The sequence below is a fragment of the Strigops habroptila genome, chromosome 9, assembly GCF_004027225.2.
Source record: "Strigops habroptila isolate Jane chromosome 9, bStrHab1.2.pri, whole genome shotgun sequence".
Lineage (NCBI taxonomy): Eukaryota > Metazoa > Chordata > Aves > Psittaciformes > Psittacidae > Strigops > Strigops habroptila.
In genome coordinates, this window is record NC_044285.2 from 24,288,110 (window position 1) to 24,311,358 (window position 23,249).

Here is a 23,249-nt window from a genome sequence, read left to right on the forward strand (position 1 = left end):
GTTGCTCCAAGCCCCATCTAGCCTGGCCTGGGAAGGAAGAGATGGGGAGGCTTTCTTAGCCAGCCCCTCAAGTATTAAGAAAAGAATTGCCTAAGCCTCATACATAATAATTATTTCAATTGATGAATCATTTGGACTCATTTTAGGTCTCAAGTAATATTTAATAGTGCTGTGCAGTAAAGGAACTGTGGAATTAAGAATTCATTCGTCACTCGTGTATGTTCTTATTTGAATTAAGTTAAAATTATGATTTCTTTTTTAGAAGGATAATTTAAATGACAGTCAATGTGTTCATCACCTCACCAAATGTATAGAAAAATCTCCTAATACCAAAAGACTGTAATCAAACCTCATCCCCCCCACTCCTTCACACACACAAACCCACACAAACACAACTGTCTCCCTCCCCAAGTGCATAAAGCTTTGTTCTTACAGCCCAAAAAGCACAACACTTGAGTAACCTTTCACATAACACTTGAGTAACCTTTCACACTGAACTTAGAGTCTCGTTCTCCAAGCAAAAATCCCACTTTTGAGGTCAGCCCAGACATGCCAAACACAGGATTTGAGCTTGAAAAGAAAAATGTCCAAGATAATGAAAAATGTGCTTCTCTCTCCAGGGAGTTTTACTGAATTACTTTTATGATCAGAAATAATTTACTCATGGGAAATGAGATGCCAGTTACAAGGAAATTCAACATTAGTCCCAGCAATTTGTCCTCTGAATTGCTCTCAAATCTCCAAGCACTTGATCAGCAGTACATTCCTTAACCCAAGCAATGCAGTGCAGGAAACCCTGTGTCCATCCTGCACATGGGGATGAGTTTCAGAGACCTGAAGTGCTCTCATATCTGCTCCCTTCCTCATCTTCTCCTTCACAAAAAGCCAACCCCTGTCCCTGGGCGAAGGGACAAAGGAGTGGTTCTTTGGAGACTGATAGAACATCATCTGGAGGCAGACAGGGAAAAAAGACCCAACCAAAGGGGATCAAAAAGCAAAAGGGAACACGAGCAAAACCAAGCCAGGCCTGTCATTTGGGGTTTTCAAGTGAAATGTTAGTCAGGACCTAATGAAGGTTCTTCAAAGCAGCTAATGTTTTACTTAGTAGTATGCTAAGTATACTACTATACTTACTATAGTAAAATATTATAGTGCTGGAGAAGGAAATGCTGATGTGTTTTCAAGCAAAGATGAGGTCAGAAGATCTTTCAGAGTCTGACCTGGCAGCCATGAGAAATGGAAAGCGAGGATCCCACCAACACATGGGACCAGCCTGGTCAGTCCTCTTGTAGAAGTAGAGGGCTGGAAGGGGAAAAAAGCTATTAAGAAAGAAGTGGGGAAGGGCTGAAGATTGATGAGGTGGGCAGTGCCTCATGGTTACAGATCTGGAGCCTTCTTGACAGCAGAAAAAATAAGTTAACCCAAAAACCAGAAATCTAATCTACATTCACTTCCCAACTTGTCAAAAGCCCTCAGTGCAAAGCAGCCCCACTTGGCTGCACAGAGGTGTCCACAGAGGGACCCCGACCAATAAATCTGTTTGATTTCCTGTTATGAGAAGCAGACAAAGAGATATGGCCAGGGATGGGCAGAGCTGTCTGCATAAGGGAAGAGCCTGTGCTTTCACCCCCAACTCAAACCCACCCTTGCTGAGGTTAGGAAAAGTTCAGTTCACTTGGGGGATTTTTCAGCATTATTCCTCATCTTTGCGTGTTCCCGTGGGAGCTGGAAGGAGATGGGACAAAGCATTCCTTTCCTGCTGGCAGCAAGCAGCCCTCAAAGTGTCACACACAAGTTTGCTCTTCAGAGATTTCCAGTCCAAGGGTGTGATCTTGCAACCCCTCCAGATGTGAATAATGCAGTGACATTTCTAATGGTGAGAATTCCTTGGCATTACTCTACAAGTGTTTTCTCCCCACCACTTCTTCCTCGCTTTCTTCACCCCTTCATCCAGTGCACAGCACACATGAACAGAAAAGGAAAGCAAAGTTTTCAGATCAAAAGAGACTGTTTTTTCCCAAAACCCTGGGGAGAACCCGCACAATGGTAACAGCACTGCAGAACCACAGCTGTGTGATAAGGTTCCTCTCAGGAGGTGACATCAGAAGCTAAATGCTGTTTTGCCCACAGTTTGTAGACTAAGAGCCTGATACTGCAGTCCCTGACCAATTGGTGTTTCATGGCATAAATCTTCCAGAAGGATAGCAGGTCCATGATAACGCTTGAAAGCAATTAGGATGAATGTGGTAGCATTCCAGTGTATTTTCTGAAACACCATAACTAATACCCATTTTGAGCAGGGCCCTTTCTGGTGCCTAAAGACGCTACAAGAAACCTGGAGAGGGGCTTTGGACAAGGGCCTGTAGGGACAGGCCAAGGGGAATGGCTTTAACCTGCCAGAGGGGAGATTGAGATGAGCTCTGAGGCAGAAGCTCTTCCCTGTGAGGGTGCTGAGGCGCTGGCACAGGGTGCCCAGAGAAGCTGTGGCTGCCCCATCCCTGGCAGTGTTCAAGGCCAGGTTGGACACAGGGGCTTGGAGCAACCTGCTCTAGTGGAAGGTGTCCCTGCTCGTGGCAGGGGGTTGGAAATGGATGAGCTTTCAGGTCCCTTCAACCCAAACCAGTCTGTGAGTCTATGTTTCTGCCAATGTACACTTTCAGCACTGCTGGTAATTCCCCTACAACTTCCCATTACTAAATCACTGCTTAGTGACAACAGCAGAAAGTGTCAAAACCTTTAACAGAAACAGGACCATGACCATGATGTAAATTTGCTCATTTGCATTTATTGTTTTGTCTTTTTTCTTTCTTTCTTTAGAGAGGCCCAAAATCTACGAAAAGGAAACTGACTTTGATAAGATTGAGCGGGTGGAGTTAAGAAGCAAACACAAAATCCAGTGCACCGTAAGCGGGAATCCTGACCCGAAGATCGAGTGGAAGTGGCAGCCCTGCAGCCTCACAGACATGCTGTAAGTGGACATTCCTATGGGTGAACACGGTGCAGAATAGTCTGGTAGTTTCAAGTCAGTTTTGCCTTACTTATCTCGGTTAAAAATCACCCCACCTAAAGACGTCAGGGGTTATGAACCCAGCAGACATCGAGTTGGGTATGATCTTGGAGTTACAAGCACCTTTGATATTATGAGAATTGTGTCAAATAAGTTTAAAGTGACTAAAGATCAGGCTTAAATTTTCTTTAACTTGACCAGCAATGTCCCTCTGACTTACCATGATCTTTTCTCACACCTCTTTGATGCAGCCTATATGGCTGACAAGTTAAAAACCAGATAGGTGCTTTCTGCATAGAGGTAACACTCTCCTCCCCTGCAAGAGCTATTGTCAGACAAACCTGCTGAAGATTTGGCTTCAGTTAGGTGCCATATGGAATTTATGCCACTTCCTAAGGGCTGTCTTCACTAGTGCACACTGAGCAGGGGCTCCTGCAGCAGCATCTGTGTTGCAGAAGCTGGAAGCAGTAACAAGGCCTTAACACCCCACTGAGGGCCCTTCCTGGCTCAAGTCTGGAGGCAGCCTGAGGTGCAGAGACACAGAAGCAAGTCACTGGGTCAAAACTGTCATAGAGAGAAGTGAGGCAAGATAAAACACATGATGCCTTTTGAGATTTGCCATATACAAGTAGATGTCTTCTTTGCTCCTGCTCTTACATGAGCAGAGTGAGGTTTTGGCTGAGGTCTGAATGCTTCCCCTGGTACGCCCAAGAGACATGAAGGAGGTATGTATAACAAGTCTGACTGCACTTCAACACTTCCCTGCAATGAGGGGGCTGAAGTCAGGTTTTCCATCCATAAAACAATGAAGGCAGGTCTAGGAAGCAAGAGAGAAAATTCCTGGATGGTTCCTTATTTTCTCACTGCTGTCAATGGCAAGCCACGAGAGAGGCAAAAATCACAAGGAGAAGTTCCCTTCCCATGTTCTCTGTTGCAGCAGTTGCAGTGATGTTGGGTGATCTAGTCTCAGGTTGGGTCTAAAATGTGACCTTGTGTCCTTCCACAAGGGAAGTACCTCATGGAGGTAGTTACACAGCTCCTGCACTAATACAGCAGCAGAGAGCTGTAGGCTTAGGATGGGCTCTTGGCATCGCAGCTCAGCAGAAGGCACAAGCTGCTGCTTCAGAGTTCAACAAGAGCAGAATGGAAACACCGTAAGGAACGAGGTTATGCATTCTGTAGGAAAGCCACAGGGATGACCCGAAATCTTTTCCAGACCTTTCTGTCTAGGGAGAGGGAATTGGTCATGAATGCTGAATTAAGGCAGATTTGAACAAGTGACCTGGTGGCAAAAGACCTCATATAACCCTTGTTCCAGCTCTCTGATCTTATCAATTTAAATACAATTGCAGAGTGGCGTCCACCTCTCCTGGCCTCCGGGGCAGCCTTATCTTTTTCCAGCAGAAGCTGTAGGAGGATTCCTGTGGGAAATGACACAGACCCCATTTCCTTCTGTTGTCTCACTTCCTCTCTCTCTCTCTTTCTCTCCCCCTCCTCACTAGCACACTTTGAATCCCAGAACACTATCATTGTTCCTTAGAGCTGTGATGTGATTTGCTTCCTTTGATTTTTTTCCCTTCATCCTCAAGGCAGAACTGTGCCTTGCAGGAAGTCACTCAAGACGTCTTCTAATTAGGCTCTTTGGAGAGCTATAAACCCTCTCTTAACCCAGGGTGTTGCCCATGTGTCTTGTGTGGACTTGGCAAAGGCATGGCTGATTTATGGAGCAGTTTTCTGCAGCATCAGCCCTTGGTCATCACATATAAAAGTCCCTATTCATATTAACTCCTATAATCCCAATCTGCTGTGGTGGGCTCAGAGGCTGCTCGGACCAGCCATGGGAAGTGCAGGGCCCCTGCTAAGGCAGAGGAGGCCATAAGGACACTTTCCTGTTGTGCACCATGATGACTTGTGCAAGGTGCATTTGCAGCTGATTGTGGAACTGAACTCACCTTGACTTCACTAACTTGCCATCCCAGAGCCACAGTTTGTAACCTCTAGCCACGCTGGACTGGAGCTGGGAGGAAACAGCCTCAAGTTGTCCCAGAGGAGGTTTAAATGAGATGTTAGGAAACATTTCTTCACCAAAAGGGTTGTCAAGCGCTGGAACAGGCTGTTCAGGGCAGTGGTGGAGTCACCATCCCTGGAGGTGTTTAGAACATGTGTGGATGTGGCACTGAGGGACATGGTTTAGTGGTGGCCTTGGCAGTGCTGGGTTAACAGTTGGACTCAATGATCTTAAGGTCTTTTCCAACTAAACTATTCTATGATTCTATGAACTGTCAACTTTAAAATGAGAGCCCTCTTTGAGCTGCAGAGCTGGCAGCACCCTCAGCCAGGAGCACTGCTGAAGCCTTTGTGCTCTCAAGCATAAGAAGGCCTGTGCCTCTGCCATTTATTCCAAGGGTTGTAGTTAAAGAAGATGGAAAAGCCTTTTGCCTTGGATGATGCAGATACACCTTTCTGCATGACATGCTACACACGCTGCTCTTTGCCCACAATTAGAAATGAAGATTGATCACCGAGTGACAGATGGCTGTCTGCTGGGGAATGTGCAATATCAAAGGAGCTATCATTATCCCAGTATTTATCCATTCTACTCCCTCACTTCACATTGGAAAGCCAAGCAGATACAGACACACTCGGTGACATTCACCTCCCCACAGTTCTGACTGACTGGCATCTTGAATCCTGAAATGCACTGCAAGTGCTAGGAGAGCACTTCCAAAGCCACAACCGCACCGAGCTGGAGAGAAACTCCTACCAGCCACATTAAACCCACATGATTTCGTTAGCTGTTCACTGTTTTCTGTTTTCAGTCTCCAGGAAGTTTGGGGGTTTCCTTGCTGGTCACATACTGGTCTTTGTCCACCTCTGTCAAGGTGCTTCAGAAGTAAATTTGACATGTTGTGATGAAGGAATGCAGTGGTTTCACAAAGAGGTCACCATCTCCAGCCGCAATAGCTTTTAAGAGCTAAGACTACTGTCTAAGAATGACATTCTCTGTCTTTAATGATGCCTCCCTGGGTTACCTGCCGTGAGTTGGGTTCTTGAATTCTACCTTTGCTTTTCTACCCCCAGATGCATCCCCGAAGGGCAAAAAATGGTGGTTCAGGAGAACATGGTCGTAGGCAACAAGATCAGAAGCATCGAGAACATAACCCTGAAGCACGGGGACAAACGAAAGGTATGTGCCTGGTGGAAGCCTGAGCAGTGATGTCATGGAATAGCAGAGGGGACGCTGCGCTCACACGGAGCTCTCCTGCACTTCCCAAGCTGCTTGTCGGCATGCTTCACATTCCACAGCCCTGGGATCACGCTCAGATCCCTGCTGTTTACAAATGCCGGCATTCTGGCAATGATGTCACATGCCCTGGTTAAAACTCTCCAAAGACTTTTGGGTCAAAACCCTCTCTGTCTCCCTCAGACTTGAGAAAGTGTAATGGTGGTGCAGTGCAGGAGTGGTCCTGTGAAGTGTACACAACTGATAAGGCCCATGAGTACATTAAAACGCTTTGCATTAGAGAGCATTTGGTGCTGCCCAGCCTTGCCTACTCTCCCAGTAGCAAGAGTTCAACAGCTATGGAATTTAAGAGGCCTACAACAGCCTCATTTGCAGAGCCTGGAGCTGTCAATGTTTCTTTACCCATTTGGGTTGCCAACCATGTTACCAAGACAATGAAGGTGGGAAGATCTCCTTTCTTCTACACTTCCCTGCCTGCTTCCTCTTCCAAACAGCACTGGGAGCACACTTCCTGCATGAACTGCAATGATCCCAGCCATGAATTATCTGTTAAATGCCTCCCGGGTACCTTTGGTGATGTGGACACAGGTTGGACACAGGGGCTTGGAGCAACCTGCTCTAGTGGAAGGTGTCCCTGCCCGTGGCAGGGGGTTGGGAGTGGATGAGCTTTAAGGTCTCTTCCAACCCAAACCATCCTGTGGTTCTATGATTCTGTGATAATCCTTGAGAAATGGCTGCATCTGTTCTGCTACAGATTCACAGACTTTAGCCATGCCCTGGAGAAGATGCTGTGGTCTGGCTCAGACACTTGTTTTATCCCTGTTGGTTTTACAGAGGTTTGTGGCTTTAGGAATGGTTTTGAGGTAGATGCTCCAGATAGTTTAGTGCCTATTCCTGCAAGGTGCTGAATGCTGCAGCTTGTTTCCTGGTGTACCTTGAAGCATATGATAATTCTTGGGCTACTCCCATGCTTAAAGTTAAGCACAAAGCTAAAGTGCTGTTCTGGATTGGGTCCAGCCTAAATCAGCATCTGGCAGGATCAGTGCCTTAACCATCTGCTCTTTCTCATGGAGCTTTCCAGCTCTGAACGTAATCTAAACCAGAGCTTGGAAAACATGGAGGTTGGGCTGGGAAGGAGAAAATCACTGTTCACATTTCACTGCTGAGCCTTCCCCTCGCTGGAAGATATTTATAAATTGGATTTATTTATATGGCATGGTACTCCTTAGCTCTGGTTTTAATGTATTCTCTAAGAGTATTCGAAGCAGCTCCTTACAAAGTGCTAATTACTTGTAAAAAGAGAGGTTGGTGACATGTACCTACAGAGCTTCTTCCTTTTCTAAGACCTTCTGGTTGCTGCATGGGCTGGCAAGAGTTTTGTGGCTCTCATGACTACTCTTTGTCTCTGTCTAAATACATGATCTGGTGTCCAGGAGCTTAGTTTATATCTGATGATCACTCTTAAAGTTATGTTAGTCCCCATATAAAAGTGAAGGGTTTCACAATTGCTGTGACTCAAAAACTGTCTCTTGGGACAGTGAGACACCTCCACCACACAAAATTAGAACCTTTGGTTTATGCATATGTGCAGCACTCACACTTCTTCCTTTATCAACTTTGCTGAGGATGCAACTGGGTGAAATTTTAGTCTGGTAGGGGACTTAAGATGAGATTTGGCTGCAGTCTCTGAATGAGGTGGTTTAGGAGCGACACAGAGCTCCTGGATCCAGCGGGGCATTCCAAACACATCCTCAGACTATGCTGGTGCATCATTAGGTACTTCCCAGCTTTCTCCATCACCTGTTTTCCCTAGAAAGAAAAGGTGCAGCAATCTCCAGGTACAGCAATCAGAGGGGACACAGAGCTCCACTCCCACAGAGGAGACCTCAGCACCCACCCACAGCTCAGGCCTGACACCCCCATGTCCTGCCTGTGAAAAACGGTGGACACCAGAGTGCCTGGAGAAGGGAGGCAGAACCCTGTGGTGGCAGTGAGGACCATGAGGGAACCTCAGCACAAAGACCCCACGCTGTTCCTAGAAGGGCTCCTCTTGTTCCCTACAAGCTTTGCTGCTGCTCACACCTCGGGTACCACAAGGAGCCTGAGGCTGCTCCTTGCCCTGCCCTGCACAGCCATCTCTGCTCTCTGGAGGCTCCAGGCATCCTGCAGCATTCATTTGTCAGACACGTTCAAAAGCTCAGCCTACAACCCTTTACCTTAAGCTTTCAAGTATTTCATTACTAAAGTTTCATAAAAGTACTGCTTTACAAGCTACACAATTGTACAATTTATGGTATATTCATTATTTTCATCTCCTGCTGATCCACTGGTTGAAAAAACCTTCTGAGGTGTTTCCTAATAACTTTTATGTCCTGATTAAGATTTATTCAAATTAATAAAACTAGACTGTATGCATCTCAGGTTTCAGCACTTTGTCTCCCTGCTTACATTAGCAGATAATTCCTCTCCTTCCCCCTTTCTGAAGTCCAAGGCTATCTGGGTTAAGTCTTTAGATAATAGAATATAATTCAAAAAGAGACACTGATGAAAACTCACAGTCTTCAGCCTTCTCCTTGTGTTTTATCAGTCGTCATTCCCACCACAAACGGAATAGACAGGAAACAGCCCAATCCATTCCCACCACGTCCTAGCAAGTAATTCATCTGCATTGACTAGCCAGATGAAATAATAAAGATGTTGGAGTCTGAGCATGGCTTTTATTGACTGTGGAATGAAGCTGGGATTAGCTGAGATGGGGTATTTTTCCTGTGTGGGTTGAGCCTGCCCAGTGATAGCTGGAGCCTCAGAGCAGAAGGTGGAATTCACCTTGTCTCAAAGATTTCTCAGCATATCTAGAGGTCACCCTTGGAGAACTGTAGCACTAGATGCTGGTCCACTGACCTGCCTAAAAATGCACCAACTTTATAGAGCTGCTGAGAATATGGGAACAATCCACCAGATCCAGAACCTTGCTCCAAAGCCATCTTGCAGGGCAGTGAGCATGGATTTTTCCAGCAGACAACTGATGTTTGATGTGATCTTTAGACATCTATTTGACAAAAGCGGCATGTAAAGCTGAGAGGTCTCTTCCCAGCTTCACCATAATGATTATTCCACTATTTTTCCATAGATACAGAAGTGAATTTCATCCCCTCCTGTATTCTTAAGGCTGAGTCTCATTCCTAAGGAAAAGCATGTGGTTGTCATTAACGTTATGATGTACTTTCCTAAGGTTTTGGTCAAATAGTGGTTGAGGCAACTGCATCGTGCTAGTTGTAATTTTCCTGGTGGTTTTGAGTCAATATTAAACCTTTCCCTTTGTGATTTAAACTCCCATGTAGCTACCTCTGAAGATTGCTTTTTAACACCAAGGTGTTAAAAGGTGTTTTTAACACCAGATGAAACACCCCTGATTGCCTGAACTGCCTCAATTTCCTCTTCCAGTTGCAAGGATCTAGGATGCTATTTTATTTTCTTCCCTGTTAGTAAACTGGACATACTGGTCTGAGCTTGGGAGAACAGGACACAGCAGAAAAGCACAGAAATCCATCACCACTCAAGAAAATTCACCCTAAAATGCCAGGTTTAAACCTCCTGAAGGAGCAAAAAGAGGAGATTGGAGTAGTGGGATGTGTTTGGTGAAACGTGTGTGAGCATCTCAGTAGAGCTGTTTAAATGTGCCCCCCTGGGAGGGAGCCCATTTCAAGGAGCTCCCATAGGCCTTGCCACATGAGTCTCTGGCAGGGGAAGGGGAGCAGTGCTGTGGCTGGGTTTCTGAACAAAGCATCCACTATTGGGACACAAGCCCAGAAGTTTCAGGCATTATCTAAGCACAGGAGCTTGTCAGGTCTTCTTGGGAGAGCCTGGCTGGCAGCAGGGACATAGAAATGTCCCTCTGTCTTCTCTGCCTTCTTAACTTCATTGGCTGCAATCACTGGTGTGAGGAAGCAGCTTGGGGGTTGCTCATAACTAGCCAGCACCTACCCACCTGCCCTAGGGCCAGAGAGCCATCGGTCCATCCGTACTAGAAATGTGCACCAGTTCCTCCAGTATTCCATTTCCTGCCTTGTACAGCACCTTTCCTGATCACACAGCACTACCACCCGCTCTGCTGTTCTCCATGAGGAAAGCAAGGATTGTGCTCATTTTAGAGGGAGAGAAACACCCACTGCCAGAGATGAGAGCAAACCCTCCAAGTTCCCACTCAACTCCCAGACTTCTCTTATCACTTGTTCTCAGTCCATCCTTTAGCATGTTTTGAATGAATGAACTAAGCTCATGGATCAGAATTGTCAGGCTATAAAAATAAGTGTTATGCTGTGCCATTCAAGTAGATGGATTGGGAGCTAGCTGAGTATTCTCTTTGCGGGGTCTCTGCTGAAGTTCCTATAATTCCACCTCCCTGTAGCAGCCTCCTCCCCAGCACTGGCAGAGTTACACAGCTGAGAAGTTTCCCACCCACAGCTTCTACTCCTCATCCTCACCCACACAGAGCTAACGAAGTGCAAGAGAGAACTGTTAACTAAAGCTGTTGGAGAGGGGGATTAGACAAAGCAAAGAGAAAGCAAGAAATAACAAGATCTATTAATTCATGCTGGCTCCAGCTTAAAAAAATGTCTTGCTGCTCTGTCCTTACTACAAGATGTCTTCAAACACTCATGGTACATGGCTGTGGAATGTTATTTGGCTGCTTCTAAAATGGCTTGTTTTTATCAGTTCAGGAACATTACAGTGCAAGACATATGGACTGTATTGAACTATTCTGTTACAAGTTTTCCCAGCAGCAATGTCTATTTACTTGTCATAGCTGTTCTTCAGAGATCACTCATTTTATTGCTTTTCTTATTGAGTGTTAAACTTAGTGTATTCTTTTATAGTAATTATTTATTAGCTAATAAGCCCTTCTTTGGGCTCGCGGTATTGGGTGGCCTTTATGTTAAGCAATAGGAAATGGAGCCCTTTACTTCCAAATGCAACCCAGGCAATCAAAACCAGCCCAAAGGACGTTTGGTGAACTCTCAGGATTCTGCTCCAGCTCCACAAATCTTCCTAGTGGAATATATCGTCCAGTTCCAACCCCTGCCACGGGCAGGGACACCTTCCACTAGAGCAGGTTGCTCCAAGCCCCTGTGTCCAACCTGGCCTTGAACACTGCCAGGGATGGGGCAGCCACAGCTTCTCTGGGCACCCTGTGCCAGCGCCTCAGCACCCTCACAGGGAAGAGCTTCTGCCTCAGAGCTCATCTCAATCTCCCCTCTGGCAGGTTAAAGCCATTCCCCTTGGCCTGTCCCTACAGGCCCTTGTCCAAAGCCCCTCTCCAGGTTTCCTGGAGCCCCTTTAGGCACTGGAGCTGCTCTAAGGTCTCCCCTTCAGGAGCCTTCTCTTCTCCAGGCTGCCCCAGCCCAGCTCTCTCAGCCTGGCTCCAGAGCAGAGCTGCTCCAGCCCTCGCAGCAGCTCCGGGGCCTCCTCTGGACTCACTCCAACAGGTCTCAAACTTTTCTATCCTGGCCCTGATTCCAGGACTGGAACATACTTTGCCAGGTGCATGGACTAAGAACACAAAGATTATCCCCACTGAATTTTTCCCTCTCTATGCTGCAGGTGCCCAAACGCTGGGACTGTGCCACTCCACGGAGAAGTCTGTGAACAGTTGTCACTGTTATTAATGGGAAAAGATTCCTGTGTTTGGTTGCTTGAGTTCAAACCATTTTCTCATTCAACTACTTTTTGCAGACTTGAAATGCTTGCACTGAAAGTATGGGGATGGCATTTAAGGGAACAACATCCTCATCCCTACCAGCCAGATACTTCAAAGTCAGATACCACTGCCGGCTTCCTAAAGGTTTCCTTCAGGTTCCTTTTGGTTAAAGACAAAACTATGTGGTCTTGTAGGGGGAAGAAGGATTTGGATACCCTTTGGTATAGCATGTTAATGTGCCAAAGCATCACGCTGTTGAGGATTAAACCAGGATTAGGTTGGTTTGGCAACTGAGAACTTTATGTAAGATGCTGGAAAGATAACTAGATTCCCATCTCAGGGATTTACCCGGGAGTACACAGCTAGAGTGAGAAGATGAAGCATAATGATTTCAAGGGATTCATCTTATTACAAGAAAATCACTTGAAATCCTTCATTTCCAGCTCATCTATTTCTCTGCTGGATGATGCTGGTCCAAAAGTCACATTTTGGAGGACTCTGGGCGGTGTTAGTTCTAAGACAAGGCAGTAAAGTGTTATCTTTTGTGCTCAGGTGTGTAGCGAAGTGGTATCCAAGTGCATAACAGTGATTTGGAGCATTCAGACAAGAAAACAACTTTCTCTCTTTTCCTCAGTCATTTTTTCCCAACAGTTTGTCCCCAGATTGTTTCCCACCATCATTTTAACATCTTTCACCTTCACAGCCAGACACAATGAGCTTAGCTACGATGACATCTCTGTAGAGCTCTTTGCTCTAGTTTTCCCCCACTACCATGTCAGACTTTCCTTGGGTTATGCAGTGGGAGATGCTGGCATCTCTGTGTGTCCATGAGCACACGTGTGCATTCACATCTGGGCCACCAAATGCAGCTTGAGGCGCTGCATCAGTTTCTAGAAGAGTAACAGTGTCACCCCCAACACTTTGGCCATATCCCAACATGGATAATTACATTCCCTTTACAATTTTAACTGGCTCTACAGTATTTCCCTCAACTTCCCATCTAGAGCTGTCACTCCACAAGACTAATAGCTATTAAATAGCTGTCCAAATTTATCCCCTTCTGTCCTCAGCATGTACATTTATATCGGCTTTTTCAACTCCCAAATACACAACTCTAAGACCAGTAATCATGAGAAGAAAGATGCTGGTCCTGATGCAGCAGTAATTCAAAAGGCAGGGGCAGTGCTCTCAGCATGTGCTTGGTAATAACCTGTGGCATTAGGCCCACTGGGACAGGAATAGAAAGAGGAGGAGGAGCAGACGGGTTCTCTGGGTGATTCTATCTCCAAGTTAGAGCTATTTTCACATCATAAAGAAGTCAGCAGTTCACAGCTCTTTCTTTGGTGGACACCAGAGGGAGCTGGGTCCTGTTTTCACCCCCAAATTGTCCCTTTTCTCACTTAATTTGTGTGTTTGGTGCCCATGAAAAGTAGGTATTTTTCCACCTACCTGTTATTCTGCTGAAAATGTTCCCCATTAGAATGTAAAATGCACATGGGATCAAAACCTTTGAAACTCATTTCCCTACAGGATTTAAAGTGCCAAAGCTCAGTAAATCTTAAATAACTCTCTGAAAAGACATCCCGCACAGCTACAGACACATTCATGGTGCAGCTTTATGAGGAGAAAAGGAATGTCTTGTGTGAGTTTAGTTTAGGATATTAAAAAGAAAGTCCAGAGATGCCTTTGTGCACTTCAAAGCGCTCTCTCTAGATAAGGACAAAGGGCCAGAGGGTGTTTTAAGTTCTGATTCTCTAAGTCCTTGGAGAGGATGGCAAAGAAAGTGATATTTGTTCCAAATGTGAGGGCTCAGAGTTCCTCAGGTGAATGGCTGCAGGGGAAGCAAAGTACTCTTGCCAGAACATCTCTGTGTTGGTGGGTTAGACCCTGCTTTCTTGCCAGCAGCCCAAAGGAAGCACTACAGATAATTAAAGCCATGACCTGGGTAGTCCTGCATGAGCTGGAGATGTTGCATGATGACAGGGACAGGGCAGTGCCGTGGCTGGCTCCTCATTAGGAAGGCCCTGGACAAAAGCAAGGTTTGGGATGTTTGAGGAGCACAAGTTCTTAAGGATGTGTTTGAGTTCAGCCCCATCAATAACTGAACCACTTCCCTTCTCTGTGTGGTGAAGCTCAGGACAAGTGTTCCTTCCTTCTCCTTCATGATCCTCCCTTCCCTTCTGCATCTGCCAAGTGTCACAGCACTGGCAGCTTCTCCAGAGCTTCCTTACTTACCACACAAGTTTTGGGGAAGGGTTATGGGAACAAAGGGTTTCTAAGCACAATTTATATGAGCAAGCCAGGGCCCAATGGGATCACATCACTCCCTCCCTTCTCTGGGGTTACAGCAAAGCAAAGCAAAATCCTTTATACCACATCCCTAGGAATCACCTGCTTCCCATGCAAATGTGGTGTCCTGTTACCCATGGAAACCACAACTGAAAAGCAGACAATAAAGTAAGATGGATGTGGGGCTGCATTTGCAGTGGAGATGAATCTTCCAGGTCCTTCACTTCAGCTTTTGGCTGATGGTGTCACACAGAACCTTTGGTGATGCGTCAAAGGGGAACCCTGGTTTTTGTGGGAAGGACAGGAAGAAGAGAATGGGAAGGTTTAGGAATGAGGAAGGAAGAGAATTAACTGGGCTGAAGTGATGTGAGATGAGAAACCAAGACCTTTATAAAAGCACTTGTCTGTGAGCTTCACTCATTACTAGAAACTCCTTTGTCAACTGTTTTTCTACCATAAAACACACCCACCACTCTCCAGCCTCTCTGCAAAGCCTCCAGTACACTCAAAGCCTTTTCTCTGTGCTTGCAGATTGTGAGCACACTGACTATGGAAAACAGCAGTGCGTCAGGAATCTATTACTGTGTGGCTTCAAACAAGATCGGAGAAGAAGAGAGGAGCATCGAGTTCTATGTCTCAGGTAAGCAACACAAGAGGCACTACACGAAAACTAGGTGCTGATGATCTGATTTACCTGAAGGTTTCATGTGGCTGGTGAGTGCTCATTAAAACTGCTGCATGGTGTGTTCTTGGAGCACTCCCAGGCTCTTCACCACATGTGAAGCTGGATCCTGGATCCTGGGTCAGTGCACAGCTGAGTTTGACACGTCCAGCATCGGACTTGGTGCCTCCTTTGCCCTTTTCAAGCAGCAGATGCAGGCCCTGAGTCTTGCTGCTTGTGTTTTAAAGCACCACTCATGACATTTGAGCACTGTCCTCATGAAACCTCCAGCAAAAGCAAAGTCCTTTGGAGGCTTCCAAAGGCCTGAAGCCTCTCCCTGCCCCAGGAGAGCGCTTGGTCTCTGATTCAGTCAGCAGACACAGCAAAGGTGAGCAAGGCCAATACTGAGACTTAATCCAGGGCTGATATCACTGCGAGTTGTTGTGACATTGGATCCCTGCCTCAGCAACTAGCCTTTGCAGTGCCCTTTAAGGAAGGAGGAGGTGGACATGCTATTTCTCCAAAGAACACAAATCCAAACAAATATCTGCTTAACCTTTCAACACACAAATTCTTCAGTAGTGAGATCAGGGCCTACAATAATGCTTTTAGGAGAGATGGGAGTTTAAAAAGAGAGAAGAGTCCAGGGACAGCCTTGTTCAAGTGCTTAAGCAGAACAAACTGAATCATTTCTGTGCTCACTTTCTGGATGAGTGCATGTTGGCTGTTAGAATTTGCATCAAAATAACAAGTTTTAGAACAAAGAGTGCAGAAGTGGCCTGGAAGGTAAATGTCTCATTCTCCCTCCCTTTCTTCCCTATGAAACAAGTTCTGAGGCAAAGCTGCCTCCTGGCAGTGCTCTGCTCTCCTCTGCCCCTCCTGTGTCCTGTGGTGTTTGATCCCATTGCTCTAAAGTAATTCAGCACAGTTCAAATCAGGCTGGTTCCCAAAGAAGGGCTCACCAAACATTGTCCCCATTCCTTTATACAGAAGTGCTAATATGAAAATGTCACCCAATGATAGTGAAGCTGGTGCCATGTGGGGAAAGATTTTACCTTCATTTACAGCTTCTTTCATAGAATCCCAGACTGGTTTGGGTTGAAGGGACCTTAAAGCTCCTCCAGTTCCAACCCCCTGCCACGGGCAGGGACACCTTCCACTAGAGCAGGTTGCTCCAAGCCCCTGTGTCCAACCTGGCCTTGAACACTGCTTTAAGGAGACAGAAGAGGGTTAAAGCCTCCAAAAGCCCTAACTCTTATTTATGTACAAAAGAACCCCTCAAGGTGCCTATCTCACCTTTGGGAGATACAGCTCAGACATAAGATGTCCTCAAGATGTCCAAGGCAGGCTGAACACCAGCCAATAACTTTACACTTCACCACCTCCAAATGTTGAGTGTTCACGTGGGTTTGCTTCTGCTCTGCATTGTGCCAGCTGCTGTGTTTGGATGGGTTACGTTCCCAAAGCCATATGTCCCAAGCTATTCCCAGGACTTTGTAACACTTGAGGACTAAAACCAATGCTGGAGCAACTAAGTAAGCACCTCACTTATTTGCATTCAAAGGGTTAGATCCATCCATGCATCATTCACAACTCTGTTTTATTTTAATACTGAAGATATGTAGTTTTTTTCCCCCACAGTGAGTTAATACTTCAGATTTTTATTTTAAGCTCAATCTAGCAATGTTTTGAGACCCAAATGCTTTAATCATCCAATTCTGATGATGAAGGAAATGAATCACTGGACAAAATGACAGACAGTGGTAATGGTGGAAATGTTTCCACCAAAACAGACCAGGAGGTGAACAGGGCTTGGCAAGACAGATCTATTCTTGCTTGTGAAGACAAGACTGTCAGTCTGTGCCATTCTGGGGAAGAGGCAGATGCTGAACGAGCATGACTGACTTCTAAGTGCTGTGTTTAAAAATAGTGGTGTTTGTGGATTAGAAAGAAATGAAATCTTTCTAAATGTGGCCATTCTGATCCTAAAGTAGGTCGTGATGCAGGGGAAAATAGCAGCAGAGTGACCTGCTGCTGGGTTCCTTTATGTGATGGTCTTCTCCTGAGTAATGCATGTTGCTCCAATGAGTGGCTGGGCTGCTGTAAGAGCTGCTGCTCCAGGTCTGCATCCCGGGTGGGAAACAAGCACTTGTCTTCTGCTGGGTGCACTTGGAGGAGGTGAAGCAACCACTGGGTTACTCTCACCAGGAGCTGCCTCTTCTCTTGGTGTCGGAGGGACATTGAGGAAAGTTTGTGAGGTACCAAACAGGGAAGTGCAAGGCATATTGCTCTGTCAGGCTACTTCACAACTGCTAGGCTGGTTAAATGTAGGCAGAGTGAAGCTAGAAGCTGAGATAAAGGCTGAGTTGGAGTCTGAGAGCACACAAACAAGGTGTGGGCCTTTGGGACAACATCTAGCCCATGTCTGCAGCACTTCACAGCGCTCTGTTCTCTGCAAAGCAGCTGCTGGTTGTGGGACTCCACAGCTAATGCAGCAATTGGTGGGTTTTAAAGACCTGGTCTCCCATTATCTCCTACTGACAAACAAGCTGCTGGATCCTGAGCTGCTTTCAAATGTCTTGGATGAATTGAGCTGAATTAACCTCTCCCTGGTAAGAAATCTGAAGGTGATATGGAGCTAAACTCCCTTATTCCTTCAAAACCTGTTCCACTAAGTCAGCGTTGACATACTTGATCGGGACATGGCAGGGTGATCCAGGGAAACTCCATAGGTGCTGCCTTCTGGGACATGCCTTGCTTCAGCCTGGTGTTCTCATCTCAGAAACATGTATTTATCCCAGTGGGATAACGTCAACAGCCATTTTGTTCTTCCAGTGCAGAGCCCCCACACAAACTCCCACGGACACCACAAATAGCACTGGGCTCTATTTTTAAACCATTCCTTTGCCAGCAGAATTCATTTCAGTGAAGGGTCAGCAGGGGTTGAGATCACGCTGAAACCAAACCATATAAGGGGTCCAACGTGATGAGAAATCTTATCAGCCAGCCCTGAAGCCTTTCTGAGCTCCTTCTGCAGATGTCCTGACTGTCAGGGTCCCACTGAAGCTCTCCTAAAGCCTTTGATGGCAGCAGGAACTCCCATGGCAATGCAGGAGCAGTGTTATCCACCCTGCCCTGGACTAACCCTAATTCATAGAATCATAGAGGATCACAGACTGGTTTGGGTTGAAGGGACCTTAAAGCTCCTCCAGCTCCAACCCCCTGCCACGGGCAGGGACACCTTCCACTAGAGCAGGTTGCTCCAAGCCCCTGTGTCCAACCTGGCCTTGAACACTGCCAGGGATGGGGCAGCCACAGCTTCTCTGGGCACCCTGTGCCAGCGCCTCAGCACCCTCACAGGGAAGAATTCCAGTGTTTTTGTTTTGTGTAAATCCTTGCTACTGTTCCTTGTGGAAGCAGAACCTGTCTCCTGCCTCTTCTGCCTGCTGCAGTCTTCACAGGAGCGTCCCCTTTTAAGGCAGATGACATTTTGTCACAGCCATCAGATGCTCAGAGCTGCCTCACATCAGTGCCCACCAGCCACTAACACACCAAAGGACACCCCTGTCAGGCTGCACCCTTCCCAGAGCAGTGAAAAGCTGACCTGATGCCTCCTGGAGGTGTTCTCTGCCATGAGCAAGTGTCATTTATCTTCTAATCTCTAGCCTGCACCTTGGAAAGGGCAACTATATATTACTGTAGGTGCACAGTAAATCAAATTATAGCCTTTGTATGACTGTATAGACAAAATGGGATCCCACCCATATGAAACCTCTGAATGTTCTTGGAATATGAACGAATTATGATAAGAATAACAAATAATAACAAAAGCCCTTTTCCATGGGCTTATCTGATTGCAAAAACAACTCTGTAAAACAGAGTTAAAGATTTCTACCCGAAAGAAATACTTCAAACACGAGATAAAAATCAGCTCTCGGTACCAGAACAATGTATGAACTGGGCTGTTGTACAACTGCTTGCCACTCTCAATTGGCTTACTCTGACATGTTCTGAGGCTTTATGAAAAGCCCTGTGCTGTCTCCAATGGTAGGGCTCACCCCTTCTTCTCCTCACCCTCCCTACGTGCATGATGGCAACCCCCCATCCTGCCAGGCGCAGGGATGGGATTTGGGAAGGAGCAGAAGTTTTGAGTTACAGCAATTATTGTGCAAAGCACAGGAAATTAAAAACAATTAATTCCTTGTAAATACAAATGGAGCCAGACTTTCTTTTGATTTATGCTGACTTCTTACCTTCCCCAGTGGCTTAGTTCCCTATTCTGCCCTGGAATCCCACACGGCTGAGAGTGAGATTCGCGGCTACTACGCTGTAATACAATATGAAAGACAAATGTTTGGTGACTGCTGATAAAAGCAAAAAGGCCCCATGGTGCATTCTTTTAGCCAACTTATTAGGAGGCTTATAAAACACTGTATCTGTTCAGAGAGAGGAAGTTAATCACTGCTCAGGTTCGAGATTGTGTAAGCAAAGTAGTCGAAGAGATGAACTGACTTCTAATGTGCTCTGGAAGCTGCAGCTACTCCCCAGATAATCCGGGTAGGAGGAGAAAAGAGGGAGGAGAGCAGAAGAGACTTCTTTTTTCTCACTCTTTTCCTGCCACTGTAATGAAAATCAATGAATATTCTATTGGAGCTGGAAGAGCTTCTTGAAAGGCTACAAGATGGAAGAGAATAGCACAAGTTCCAGCTAAAAATATTCAAGATACTAAATAAAAAATGTCAGTAGAAGGAAGGAAAGGAAAACCAAGGCAGCTCTCTGCTCCCGGAATGGGAGGCTGGGGGAAAAGTGGTGCCACACACAAGCCAATGCCTGTCCCCAGAGATGCAGCGTTTCCCCTGCAGAACAAATGAGGCTGCAGGAGTCGGAAGGAGAAATTCTCCTGCAGAAAAGGCTTCCTGAGAGGCAGAAGTGGGGACCAACGGGGCTGCCAGCCCCAGTGCTTACAGCCAAGGGTTGGCTTGCCCTGAGACCTGCAGGGGTTCACTGGGCTTTACTCTGGGTGATGTGACCAAAGTCCTACCCACCACTTTACCTGGAATCCCTTTGTACTTCCACTGAGACCCAGCACGTAGGATCAGAGGAGAATGCAGGGAGGGGATCTCAGGAGGTCTCCCAGACCACTGAGCTTACTAAAGGACTGAGCTAACCATAGATCCACCTACCTTAGTACTGTAACTCCTGCTGCAGCAAACAGCAAATGCTTAGAGGAGAAACTAAGAAAAAGGCACGTTATGAGAGTGCTTCTTCCCTGCTTTGGTTTGACAGGTTGAGGGGAGATGCTGAGATGCTGCTCGTGCCACATCCCAGGGTTTTCACTTTAATTCTTCCTGTTTAGAGAAGTTCTGCTGGCCTCAAATTTTCCCCCCTTTATGATAAGCATCATCTTGACATGTTGGAACCACAGGACATCTGTTGTGAGGAATGGATGTACCACACAAGTCAGTTTGAGCGTACAGCTAGCACTAAGCAAGAGAGCAACCGAGCCTAACAAAACACTGCATAAAGTAAACTGAAATTCCATGAAAAGAAAAATAACAGTTTCCACAGCTGTGGCCTGAGGGGTCTTTTCTCTTTTTGGATCTTTTGCAAAGCATTTCTGATGCCAGTCTTTAAAAACCATGAAGCAAAGCTTATTGGTTGTATTCCAAAAGACTTGTGAGGAAGAGAGACTTTTAATCATATCTGAAAGCTCCTTCAGGGCTCTCTATTTTATATAATCTACAGTTTATTATAAGACAGATCAGTTATTTCAACAGCTTTGCTATTTGTGCTCAACTGTAGCTTCAGCAGAACTTCTTGCAGGAGTTTGCAGTGTGAGCCCCTGGCCAGATTCCAGCTCCCATGTGGAATTTGTCCAATTGCAAGTGCAATGTATTCATGCTCCCCTTGAACTTCTGTCCTTCCCAAAGTACCATCTATTTCATTCCAACTTGAGAAAGCATCTTACTAACAGCTCGGTACTGAAGCAGTCATCTATCAGATTTATAGCAAACACTGTGCATGTCCAGAAGGTCCAGAGCAAGTGTCCCACCCTGCACTGTGCCTGGTAAAATCCATAAGGGCTTCCTCAGGACCCTCAGCTGCTTGAAAATCCTGACCGGAAGAGTAATTCCAGATCACTGTGGTTATCAGTGCACTTTCATTCAAGTCTGCTGGGTGGATACACCATGGAACTAGCAGAATAAAAAGGCAAAAGAATCTCTTTCAGTCACAATTCAATTGTGGGTCTCTGGTGGCAAACGCAGTGATAGGAACGTGTCTGTAGGCCAGGCTCTGGGTAGATGGGACTCATGCCTCAAAGTGTTTCTCTGCTAAATATAAAGGCCTCAAGGTCTTATACGTCACTGGATCAGTTAATCCATTCAGTGGTCAGGTAAGTACCTGCCAAGGCACATGTGATGGAAATAAATCTTGGCATAGTTGGAATAAGAGAGAATTGGGAAGATTGTTCAGTGGTGAAGAAAAAGAGTGTTACTTCTGAGAAATGGGAACAGGTTTCTTTATTCTTATGCAATTATACTTCCAAGCCCTGATTGCAGATAGAAAGGGAAGAGCTCACGAACACATTTGTCTACCTGGATAGAAATCTCTCTTGATTAAACTCTCTTAGTCCATTAACTGCTTCTATTTATAATCTTTCAATTCATTACTTGGAAATGTAATGATTATACTACTGAGGGCTGGACTCCCACAGGTCAGCCCAGGGACGTGAGAGGTACATTCACAGATCAGATTCATGCAAGTCCCATTAAAACTGGCTCATCCCATGCGGGCTTTGACATTAGACCATCAAGTTGCAACCAGGGATCTCCTCAGTCGTGACATGATTGTAAAGATGTTTTTTCCCCTCCTAGATGTGCCATTTGGGTTGCAAACAGCCCCACAAGTGACAACCATCGTGGGGAACGATGTCTGGCTTACCTGCCGGGCCTCCAAGTACATCTACAGCCACCTGGGCTGGTATTCCCCCTCCTCGGAAGCGGCTCCCGCTGGCTCGCTCATCAGGAACACCGACAGCTATTCCATTTCTTTGACCCTGGTCATCACTAACGTCACCCAGGAACAGAGTGGCCTCTACAGATGCAGAGCCCAGAAGCAGCACAACAGCACCGACACGCTGGAACAGCACACTCAGCTCCTCGTCAGAGGTAGGTCCTGCCAATGGAAGGGTTCTGCTGCATTTGCTGCTCCCTTTGAAGCCTTTCGAACATCACTGCATGTGGATTCACACACATTACACATCCAGCCACTGCTGGGTTTGTATAAAATATCGCCCTTACACGTAAAGGTGATTTCAGCTGCATTTTATCTTCCTAACGCCATGCTGGGTGCGGAGATAGCGTTGTCTCAGGAGGAAGGCATCCTCCACCACATTACTAACAGCATAACTCTATCATTGGGACACCCCAGATCTGTATAACTTTGCTGGAAGATTCCACCCACTTACAGCTGCTAGATACCAAAATAGATTTGAACCCAGCAGATTTAATCAGAAATGTCACTGGTCAAGTGTATAATAAGTGACAGGTACCATTTAGTCTGGGTAAGTGGGAAGCACTTTACTGTAATAACAATATTTTCTTACTTATATCTAACCCCCCAATGCTTTTGTTTTCATTAAGTCAGCAACACTACAGGTCCTGAAGCCTATTTCTTTGGCTATATGACTATAAAGGGCAGAACACAGTAGAAACTCACTGGAAATCAGTGATGTTTCTTCTGCTTCCTAGTGAAGAGAGTGAGTGATTGGCTCTAAGCCTCCTCAGAAGAACAAGTGCTGCCGGAATGAGTGAATTTATTGGGTATCTTCCAACAGTGAAGAAAATCCCAAAGCACAGAAACGGAGTGGAACTGCAGTGAGCAGCAGCCAGCCAGGGAGCAGGAGACAGAGTCCACCAGAAGCTGCATTTTCAGACAGTGACTTTCAAATTGGCTTCTCCACTTACATCAATGGCTGATGAAGCACTGAAGGGGCAGCTCTGCTGCCACAAGCACTTGTCACTTAGGTAAAACCAGGCTGTGCTGTGCTGGCTTTGTCCCTGTTGAAGTGCAGGAGCACATTTCCAACCCGGTCTCCTGCCCTGCGCAGCCCACACCACTCTGGCACCAACGTGCAGGCACACACTGGTGGAGATGCTCACCCACAGCACAGCTCTGATACCCGAGTGCGAGGTGATTTATTGTAGGAAATGGGATGAGCACCTGCCTCTTCCTGAAGTGCGGAGGAAGGGAAGAATCTCCCCCTGGTGTTAGAGGGCTGGGGCTTGGCTTGGTCCGTCCTCTGAGGGAGGCACTGGGCTTCCTCTGCCTTCAGGCAATTCACTTGCCT

The 23,249-nt window shown here is 46.3% G+C and overlaps 1 protein-coding gene across 2 annotated transcripts in view; it reads left to right on the plus strand.

The window, feature by feature from the left end:
* LOC115612592 (vascular endothelial growth factor receptor kdr-like) overlaps positions 1-23,249 on the plus strand; it is a 124,425-nt gene that overhangs the window by 66,728 nt on the left and 34,448 nt on the right. For both annotated transcript variants that reach the window (XM_030497068.1, XM_030497069.1), the window contains exons 10-13: positions 2,818-2,968; positions 6,089-6,194; positions 14,770-14,878; positions 21,775-22,068. In XM_030497068.1, coding sequence (XP_030352928.1) covers positions 2,818-2,968; positions 6,089-6,194; positions 14,770-14,878; positions 21,775-22,068 — 660 coding nt within the window. The remainder of the gene's footprint in view (positions 1-2,817; positions 2,969-6,088; positions 6,195-14,769; positions 14,879-21,774; positions 22,069-23,249) is intronic.